The sequence below is a fragment of the Tenrec ecaudatus genome, chromosome 13 (genome assembly GCF_050624435.1).
Source record: "Tenrec ecaudatus isolate mTenEca1 chromosome 13, mTenEca1.hap1, whole genome shotgun sequence".
NCBI classification, from domain to species: Eukaryota; Metazoa; Chordata; class Mammalia; order Afrosoricida; family Tenrecidae; genus Tenrec; species Tenrec ecaudatus.
Window position 1 is genome coordinate 1,512,366 of NC_134542.1, and position 11,007 is coordinate 1,523,372.

At 61.2% G+C, this 11,007-nt stretch overlaps 1 protein-coding gene across 1 annotated transcript; it reads right to left on the reverse strand.

Moving 5' to 3' along the window:
- Positions 1 to 915, reverse strand: LOC142424667 (G-protein coupled receptor 35-like). The gene has a single exon (XM_075530041.1). The coding sequence runs from the start codon at positions 913 to 915 to the stop codon at positions 1 to 3; it is 915 nt and encodes a 304-aa protein (XP_075386156.1).
- Positions 916 to 11,007: the final 10,092 nt, after the last annotated feature.

The window sequence follows — 11,007 nt, forward strand, 5'->3', positions numbered from 1 at the left end:
CTAGGTGAGGGTCACGCACAGGGAGTCCTGGTTCTTGTGGGCCTTGGCACTAAGGCCGGCCATGCGGACCTCCTGGAATTCCTTGGCCATGTAGTAGTAGCAGATGGCGTCCAGGCAGCAGTTGGCATCTGAGAGCCGGGAGGTGAAGTAGATCAGGCAGCGGAATCTCGAGCGCCAGGCGCAGCTGGGCGAGACCATGCCAAGGTGGACGGTCAGCACCACATGCAGCGGCAGGAAGCAGACCACAAACACCACCAGGTTGGCCCAGACCATGCGGGCCGCCTTGCAGGTGGCCTCGGCCTGTGCGGGGTCAGTGGTGGGCCTCCGGGCCAGGCTGAGCAGCACCTGCAGGGAGCAGAAGACCAGCAGGGCCAGCGGCAGGTAGAAGCCCAGGAGGGAGAAGAGCGTGGTGCTGGACTTCTTGGAGGAGCTGGAGAAGCAGAAGCTGCCTTCCTGTGTGCCCAGCACCCAGCGCAGCACCAGGGAGCTGGTCACCAGAGCCCAGAGCAGAGCGCACACGGTCGCAGCCTGGCGGGGTGAACGCAGCCCGCGGGCTCGCAGAGGGTGCCGCAAGGCCAGGTAGCGGTCCACGGCGATGGCAGTGACCAGGCTGATGCTCATGTACCTGTTGACAAGGTAGATGGCCTGGGAGAGCTGGCAGAGCAGCGTGTCCTCCTGTCTCTTCATGGAGTGGAGCATGAAGGGCATGGAGCAGAGCAGACACAGGTCAGCAGCTGCCAGGTTGGTCATGTAGACTCGCGTCTCCGTCCACTGCGGGAGGCGGCAGCACAGCACCCAGAGCGCCAGGCCATTTAGCAACAGGCCCAGCACCAGCAGCGTGCCTGTGTAGGCCTTGGCCACGTAGTTGTCCAAGGGTGGCCAATCCTGCAGGGTACTGTTACAGGATGTGTTCATGGCGCAGTGGCTGCAGAGACAGGGGGTGGTCAGCGGGCAGCTATCCCCACCTGCCCTCACAACCCAGAACCTCCCTTCCTCCCGAGAGAGTGTGGGAGATGGGCAGCCCTTGTCCGTGGGGCACGGGGGCGCTGGGGTGGATGTGCTGTGGGGCAGAAAGGAAACAGGAGGAGCTGCTGCCACCTCCTGTCCTCCGCCCAGCAAGCTGGCCTGTGTACAGAGCGCCCAGGGCTCCATCACACAGAGGCTGGATGTGGCCCAGGACAGGGCCAAGATCCCCACAGCCCCTCGGTCTCTCCCCTGTATCTGGCTGCAGGGGTACCACATCTGCCCCCTGATCCTGCCTGCATCCCCAGTGTGTGCGTGAGGGCTGCTCTCTTCCCAGCATGCCCGTACAGAGATCCAGGACTGTGCAGGTGGGGCCCAGGACACCCTGGCCGTCCCTGTCCCCCACAAGACCTCAGAAGCTTGTCCCCCTCCTCTGCTCTCTCCATTTCCTTCCTTCCCTCTTTGTTCATCCCATGGCCCGGCCAACCAGTCCTGGGACCAGGGTAGGACAAGAAGTGGCCATGGTTGGAACATCGAGAAGACCCCCTGTGCCAGCCTGGAGCTGGAAGAATGTGTGCCCCCCAGGGCTGCCCCACGCTGCCACTAAGCTGGCCCTGCCCAGGTCAGGAGCGCACCAGCCACTGTCCCCGTGGGCAGCTCTGCCACAGCCATGACAATACACCCCTGTTGAGGACCTCCCTCTTTTTCGCTGACACTTCACTTTACCAAGCAGGATGTCTGCTAGACCCAGGGGGGTGCCTGTGCTGAGAACCTGCTAGACCCAGGGGGCAGGAAGCTGTCACACCAGGGATGGTGGCAGCAGAAACAGCAGACCCGCAGGGGGCCGCAGCAGACGTGCCCACCAAGGAAGAGCAGGACCAGGGCTTCTGACTGGGATGCTGGCCACATCCACGGGAGGCCAAGACTCCCTTTTCCTGCAGCTGCCAGGGTGGGATTGTGCGGCGGCGCTGCAGTTGGAATGGGCGACACCGAGGAGCACGGTTATCGTTGCCGTAAGAACAAGGGTTAAGCATGCAGCCTTTGTGATGGGCTGATTCTCAGAAAGGGTCCTCTGTGCTTCCATTCAGGGGTGGAAAAACAGCTTTCTGACCTGGTTGTTGGGCCTCACGTAACTTGACTTTTTCTCTAGCTCTGCTCCCTCCCAAACCCTGCTTTGGTCCCCCATCCCCCTCTGCTCGGCCTGGTACAAGCCTTGGATGTGAGCAGCTCGGGGTACATTTCCACACTGGCACCACTGCTCAGTGTCTCGGAGTGCATAGAACTCCGGGTTTTGTTCTAAATCAACTTGAAGTCTTTTTTTTTTTTTTTCCTAGCACACACAGAGAGGGACAGAGCTTTTGGCAGGGCCCTCCAGGCACTTAGTGCCCCGGAGCTGATAGCTAGGGGCCATCGGGAAGTGTGGGGCTGTTAACTGCAAGGTCAGCCCTTGCAACCCACCAGCCCTCCTTGGGGGAAAGTCGAGCCCTTTGTTCCCATAAGGTGCAAAGCCCCAGAGGCCTATTTAGGGTCGCTGAGCCAGGACTGTGCTGGTTCAGATTATGGGTGTTGGTTAAGCAGGCAGGAGCTGGGGGGCTGAGAACACTGAGACAGGGGGGCTGCCTGCAGGCTCCCCCACCCCCATCAACCCCGGATGGTATGTAGCTGGTCCGCACCGGTTCAGCAGAGCCGGTACCTAATTTGTGTTGAGTTTGGAGAAGCCACTTGCCCTCGGGGTGGACATCACACACTGACTGCCTTCCCCACTCTGAGCGCCTCTTTCATTGTTCTTCGTTCAGTATGAGCTGCATGAAATAACACTTCACACGGTCTTCAGGGTAGAGAACCGGTTGGGAAGTCATTGGACTCCCCCCATGCCCTGTCCTCTGAGTGGTCCTCCCCGCAGTGAGAAGCAGAGAGGGTAGGGGCAGATGCGTGCCCCCCCTTCCCCCCTTGTCACCAGGAATTCCAGCTCCAAAGTTCTCGCTGACTTTTGGAAGGCAAAGCCCAGGAACCAGCCATGAGAACCACAGACTCCAGCAGGTGCCCTTCCCTGCACTCCCTTCCCCTGCAGGTCCCAGACCCAGGACACGGACTGAGGGGGGTGGGGGTGGCTGGCCTCCTACCTGTGTGGTCAGAAAGCCCTGCAGCCCTAGGCCCTCCTGCTCCAGGGCTGTGGTGGAAGACTCCAGGATCCTGGGCTGGGGGGTGGGGTGGAGTGGGGTAGGGGTGCCTTTGAGTTCAGCTTTTCTTTCTCTGGAGGGGACAGCTGAGGACAGAAGACGGCTGAGCCCACTTCTGTATGCCAGCAGCAATAGCAGCCTCTGATTCTGCAGCTACATGCAACATGTGTGTGAAATGTGACTTCCCCAGAGGAAACCGTGGTCAGGGTGGCTCTGAATCCCTCACGGCCCCCCATAGGCTCCTGGCCTGGCAACCTCAGACAGGCTCTCTGCTCCCATGGGGCCATACCACAGGGCAGGTTTCCCCTCTGATCTCGTGAGGCCCAGTTCCCCCAGGAGACACCCTGAGAGCACCAGGTTATCCTGCACTGCTGCCCAGCATCATGGAGGAGTCCCCATCCAGATTGTCACCTGCCCCTGGGCACCGCTTCCTCCCAGTCTCTGAGACCCCTGACAGGCCCCTTCTGAGAATTCCTATAATCCCTTCTTCTGAGCCCCTCAACCTCCCCACTCTGAGACCCCTCAGAGTCCCCCCATTCTGAATTCAGAACCGCCCACTCTGAGACCCCTCGGCGTCCCCACATTCTGAACCCCTCAGAGCCCCCCCACTCTGAACCCCTCAGAGCACCATACCCCAGAGCCCCCAGGCCCCTCTGTCAGGTGGTAGGCTGACCTTCCTTGGAGGCTGGGTCCCAGCTGAGGAGCAGCAAGCGCAGTCGAGCCCCAGGATGTCCCCAGATGTCCCTGCCCCACCCGTCCGCTCCTTCTTAACACAAACAGTGACGCCACCGCTGATGGGGGTGAGAGGATTTCTGGGAGTGGGGGAACCAACCAGGCGGCGGCATCATCACCTCCAGAGGGCATAAGTTCTCGGAAATAGCTGGGGGAGGGGGAGCCCGCCCAGCCTCCAGGGCTGCTTCCTCTTCCCCAGCCCCAGTGTCTGCCCATCATCCTGGGAAAGCTGCTCATGCCCCCGCCAGTGAGCAGGACTCTGAGAGCCCCAAGGGCCTCACGCACAGCACCCAGGTCCACTGCACACTCACACAGCACCCAGGCCCACTGCGCACTCACACAGCACCCGGGCCTGCTGCACACTCACATAGCACCCAGACCTGCTGCACACTCACACAGCACCCGGGCCTGCTGCACACTCACATAGCACCCAGACCTGCTGCACACTCACACAGCACCCGGGCCTGCTGCACACTCACACAGCACCCAGGCCCACTGTGCACTCACACACAGCACCCGGGCCCACTGCGCACTCACACACAGCACCCGGGCCCACTGCACACTCACACACAGCACCTGGACCTGCTGTGCACTCACACACAGCACCCGGGCCCACTGCACACTCACACACAGCACCCGGACCTGCTGCACACTCACACACAGCACCCGGACCTGCTGCACACTCACACACACATGCACACAGCACCCGGGCCCACTGCGCACTCACATACAACACCCGGGCCTGCTGCACACTCACACAGCACCCGGGCCTGCTGCACACTCACACAGCACCCAGGCCCACTGTGCACTCACACACAGCACCCGGGCCCACTGCGCACTCACACACAGCACCCGGACCTGCTGCACACTCACACACACATGCACACAGCACCCGGACCCACTGCACACTCACACACACATGCACACAGCACCCGGACCCACTGCACACTCACACACACATGCACACAGCACCCAGGCCCACTGTGCACTCACGCACAGCACCCGGGCCCACTGCGCACTCACACACAGCACCCGGACCTGCTGCACACTCACACACAGCACCCGGGCCCACTGCACACTCACACACAGCACCTGGACCTGCTGTGCACTCACACACAGCACCCAGGCCCACTGCGCACTCACACACAGCACCCGGACCTGCTGCACACTCACACACACATGCACACAGCACCCGGGCCCACTGCGCACTCACATACAACACCCGGGCCTGCTGCACACTCACACAGCACCCGGACCTGCTGCGGACTCACACACACATGCACACAGCACCCAGGCCCGCTGCGCACTCACACACAGCACCCGGGCCTGCTGCACACTCACACAGCACCCGGACCTGCTGCGCACTCACACACACATGCACAAAGCACCCGGGCCCGCTGCGCACTCACACACAGCACCCGGGCCTGCTGCACACTCACACAGCACCCGGACCTGCTGCGCACTCACACACAGCACCTGGGCCTGCTGCACACTCACACAGCACCCGGACCTGCTGCGGACTCACACACACATGCACACAGCACCCGGGCCCACTGCGCACTCACATACAACACCCGGGCCTGCTGCACACTCACACAGCACCCGGACCTGCTGCGCACTCACACACACATGCACACAGCACCCGGGCCCGCTGCGCACTCACACACAGCACCCGGGCCTGCTGCACACTCACACAGCACCCGGACCTGCTGCGCACTCACACACACATGCACAAAGCACCCGGGCCCGCTGCGCACTCACACACAGCACCCGGACCCACTGCGCACTCACACACAGCACCTGGGCCTGCTGCACACTCACACAGCATCCGGACCTGCTGCGCACTCACACACACATGCACAAAGCACCCGGGCCCGCTGCGCACTCACACACAGCACCCGGACCCACTGCGCACTCACACACAGCACCCGGGCCCGCTGCGCACTCACACACACATGCACACAGCACCCGGGCCCACTGCGCACTGACACACAGCACCCGGGCCTGCTGCATACATGCACACATATGCACATATAGCACCCAAGTCCACTGCGCCCTTACACACATGCACACAGCAGTCGGGCCTGCTGCACACGTACACACACATGCACCCCCACAGGCCATCCTAGCACCCACAAAGGGCCTGCTGCACATGTACCCCCACTGAACCCCTATATGACCAGCAGAGCAGCATGGTGGGCATCAATGGAGCCCCCTGCACCAGTTCCCCTCCTCTGGGTCCCCCTCTCCCTGCCCTAGTCAGAGCTCTCTCCGTTCTCGCACACCCAGCCTTAGGCAGGCATTGCTGCCGAGGGGTGAGTGCCACCTTAGGAGTATTCTGGAAGGGGTTTCGGGCATTCCAACCCCCTCCCCCATTTACAGATGTGGAAACTGAGGTGCAGACGGGACGGGGTGCAGCTGGGACTGGTGCTGTGGCCCCTGACTGAGGCCAGGACTCCCTTCCCAGAGGAGCTGGGCTGGCTTGGCCTTCTCCTCTGTCCTGCTCCAGACCCTGGCCCCTTCTGCCCCCTGCCCACCCCATAGGGCTGCAGGGAGGGGCTGGGCTCTGGGGCAGGGGTTTCTCCTGCCAGTCTGGGGTGCTTGGCACTTGGATGTACTACCTGCCCTGAGGCCCCAGGCTCTGGGGTCTGAGCTGCAACCTGAGGGTCTTGTGGTCAGGGGGCTCAGGCCCCACCCATAAGAACCACCTCAGAAAAGCACTCATGTCCTCAGCCCTGGCCTGTCCCTCCGCCCCACTCTGGCTGGGAGAGCCCACCTGTCAGGTGATGGGCTATGGGGTATAGGGTTCAAGCAAGGTCTCTGAATGCCCCATGCAGCCCTGCCAAGGAGAGAGACAGACAAGGAGACACCTTGCCCGCCCTCCCCCCACCAGCCGTTCGGGGAGGAGTGTGTGGGGCAGGGCAGACTCAGAATGCCCAAGCTCACTTTCCATGAGGCCTCCCACCCACCAGGACTCAGGGATGCTGGGGGGTGCAGCAAGGAGGGTGCACTCGGGGAGCAGAGCTGCCCCACAGATGGGGCTTCAGAGTTCTCCAACAGAGGGGAGTAGAGGTGCCCACCTTATAGTCGCTGGCGGGCAAGACTGATGGTGCCAGTGCCCCATGCCTCTCCTGGGCCCTGCCCACCTCTCCCCATCCTGTGACTACCCCACCCCAAGTAGAGTGGTGTCCTGGTGGTTGGGGGCTCTTCAATGCACCCCAAGGCTACACTGGGGCCCGAGGCATTGGGAAACACGGGCAGCAGCTCCAGCTCCGGCCTGGGTTGAAGCACTGAGGATTTCTGCCCCATGTGGGCTTATGAATCCTGGGTCAGGACAGAAACTGTGGCTACCTGGGCCATGATTTAGCTGGGGAGAGTCACCCCTACAAAGCATGCCTCTGGGTGCCCCTGTGGTCAGAGGGCGGCCGTGGACACATGCACTCTCAGCTCTGTGCTCGGCTCAGCCTCCCACCAAAACAGGGGCTTCAGTGGCATCTGCGGGGCCAGTCAACTCAAGGAGGAGAGGTCAGCTCCTCCAGAGGGCCACGGAGACCATCTTTGGAGACCCCACAGGGTCCACCGTGGTAGGTTTTCCCCAAAGACACAAGGTGATCATGGAAACTTGTTGGGAAGAAGTTTTAAGGCGGTGGGAAACAGCCTGGTGAGAAAGGGCTGGGTGTTGCCCTAGGAGGGTGCTCTGCCATTTCAACGATGGCCCCGCCCCTTCTCTGAGGGTCACGAGGGTGGTCCACTAAAGTGTGCTGGAAGCCCGCCCCCACCACACCCCACGCACATACTCTCGCCAGCTCTGCTCTTACCCCTCCAGACCTCCTCTGGTTCCTAAAACGCAAAGAACACTCAAAGTAACCAGACTGGAGTGCCAGGAGCATGGATGGCCCTGGAGTGCAGACGCGGTGTAAACTGAGAAGCGGCATCCTTGGGGGAGGGCACGGGCCCTGGAGGGGGCGGATCTGTGAGAAGCTATGACTGCTGCCCCCGCAAACACTTGTCAGGAAGAAAGTCCCCTGACTGTGCGGCAAGGCTTGCTGACTCCTCCGACGTGTCAGAGCATCTTTGTAGGGGTGTGAGGGGGGGTTGGGGGGGGACGTTGAACACTACTATGTCCTGGGCCCCGAGTTCCCGCTTGGTCCTTCTCACAGCCCCCGCTGGGACCTTTCCGTGACAGAGGGCCCTAGGCCGGGGTGGGGTCAGGGCTGCCTGGCGGTTGAGAGATTCCTTGAAGCCACTGTCTGGCTTTAAGGTCACTTTCTGTTCCCCTTGCTGTCCTGGGAAACAGCCCCAGCCGTGGGGGCGGGGGCAGCTTCCTGCTGTCTGCGCCCTGTTGTGGGGTGCAGCCAGCAGGGTGTAGGCATGGGGCACAGGTGTGGGGTTGGTCCCCTCTCCATCCTCTGACTCTAGGAGCCCTCTGGTTGACAAGCAGCTCCCCCTCCACAGGCAAGAGGGTGGAGAAAGGTTTCCAGATGCAAACACTCAGCTACCCTCCTGTCTGCACACTAACATCAGCCCGCCCACACCTAAGCCCAGCCCCTCCAGCACCACCCCTGGCTCTGGCTTCGAGCCCCATCAACAGCCCTGCAGGTGCCCTGCCTGCGAGGACGAGGACGTTGTTTCCACAGGAAGATGAGGCTGGTGTGGGCCCAAACAGTTACAGTCTCAGAAACTCACAGGGCCATCCTCCCCAGCCCCAGAGGGTCACTATGAGTTGGCATGCACGCAATGGCAGTGGGATTTGTGTTTTCTGATGAGGGACTTGATTGGTCCTCTCAGCCGGGCTGCCTGCAGTGCTTGTGGGCAAGTGCTGGGGCTGAGGGCAGGGCGTCTGGGGTACCAGGGGCCACTGTGAAGCAGCTCCCACTCTCAGGTGTGTTTGAGCATTTCCAGAAAGAAAAGATTACAACTCAAAACAACCCAAACCAGGAAATGCATACCCCAGAAGTGCACCAGAGGGGCGATCGCCCAAGGGGGACAGTTGTTGACCTGGAAAGGGACCGGGACGTGGGTGGGTCCGGAAAGCAAGATGCTCAGGGAAGGATGCCAGATGCCCATCCCTCGGGGCTCAGGCCCACAGTGCAGGGCTAGAGTGTGAGCCAGACAGCTGCAGCTTGGAGCCTACCCAGGGACACCTCCTAAAAAGGGCTGGTGACCTACTTCCTCAAAACAGCCGCGTGGGAACACGCATCAGAGTGAGCCTAGCACTGCTAGCAACCAGTGGACGCAGCCCCAGTGGCGTAGAGGTGACCAGCGGGGCTGCCAGCCTCCAGGTCAGCAGTTCTGAGGAGAGCGTCATGACTTCTAACAAGTAGAGTCGCCGCCTTGGAGACTCACAGGGGCAGTTCCGCCCTGTCCTCCCGGGCCCCTGTGAGTCCGAGTCGACTCCACAAAAGGACTTTTTAATTAAAGAAAAGCAAGTCATAGAAGAAATCAAAAGTGAGACTTAAAAATCCCTAAAAAAGCCAAACAAACATGAAACCACAAGACACCCAAACCTCTGAAACACAGCAAGAGCAACACTCAGAGAGGCATGCACGGCCACAGGTGCCTGCGCTGAAAGAAGACTTTCACAACGCCCCAAAGTTGTTCACGGTCACCGCCCCGACAAGCTGCACGAATAGAGAGCAAAGAGGACCGAGAGCCGCCAAATCTCCTGCCGAAAGAAAGCAATCCGGGAAGACATGGGACAGGCGACAGGAAATGACAACAGGAGTTAGATTGACAAACATGCACACACACGGAATCACACGCCCAGACACACCAGAGACACACACAGACACATGTAGAGACACACAGACCAACACAGTGATACCCACAGACACACATACGTTTTGGGCCAGACACATGTCTGGGGCCATCACGCCTGCCTGCCCCTGACCTCTGACCCCGCCCCACCCTAGGAGAGGGGAGCTGGAGCTGAGCCCCGCCAGCTGCTCCTTCCCAGGAGGCTGGAAGTGAGTCAGGTGTGGGTGCGGTAGGTCAGGCAGCCAGTGTTCTGGACACGTGCTAGGCTCAGGGAGGCCCTCACCGCCTGAGCACTCTCTCAGTGCACACTGCAGGCCCCACGGGTAAAAGCAGTGTGTCCTGAGCACGGTGCTCAGGGGCTCCAGGCCAGGCTGGGCCCATTTCTCCCTTTGTCAGTCCCTCCGAGCAGAGGCGCCCACCTGGCACACCGCTGACAGCCTCTGTGTCCGGCCATAATGGCCTCTCCTTCTCTGCCTGCCTCAGCAGCGGCACACCAGACACACGAAACACCACTCGGGCTCCCACAGCCAGGGACAGTCATCCGCGGCCACCGGTCACCTCTGCAGCTTCCCTGGAATGACCCCTGTGAGGCCCAACCTTCTTGGCACCCATCAGGGCATTAGGTGGATGGGGTTTCAGAGGGGTTTGCACAGGCCTGCCTTACCCGGTGCCACCAAACAGGAGGGACTGTTGGCAAGAAGCTGCCACTTCTGGGGCCCCCTGAACACCGGGACCCCAAAAGTGTTCTCTAGGGGTTTTGGAAGAGTCTTGAGCGGTTCTGGTGGAGCTTTGAGAGGACCGTGGTTGGGGCGGAGGTCCCCAAGGGGCCCTGAGTGTGTCTTGAGGGTGTGCTAGGAGTCTTGTAGGGTTCTGAGAGTTTTCAGAGGTCCTGCGGGTATCTGAGGGGTCCTTAGGGGCCGCAAAGGCGTGAAGGAGTACAGAGGGGTTCTGAGAGTGGGTCCCTGGCTCCACCACGCTCCCCCCTTGGGCACTCTCAGATCTGAGAAGGGAAGCCCTTTGAAGGTAGAGGAGGGGATTGCTGGAGCAAGTGCAGACTGGCCTAAGGGGTAGCTGAGGGGTAGCCCCCAAAGATGTCCCCTCACCCCAGGTCACTCACTCAGACGGCTCCCCAGCAGTCAGTTTCTCTCTCTCTCTCTCTCTCTCTCTCTCTCTCTCTCTCTCTCTCTCTCTCTGTATCTCGCTCTCTGACTCCACTCCCCCTCCCTCCTGGGCCCTTTCTACCCTGACAGAAGTTGGCTGCCCTGGGCCAGGCCCACTGCTTACTCCCAGCCCCCCATGGCTGGCCTTCCCTTACTCTTCTGAGGGGTCACCCCATACCCCAGAATCCACAGGGCTCTCACTGCCAGCCAGCAGG

Excerpts from the sequence above, each read along its gene's own strand:
- LOC142424667 (XM_075530041.1), bottom strand. The coding sequence starts at position 915 with ATGAACACATCCTGTAACAGTACCCTGCAGGATTGGCCACCCTTGGAC.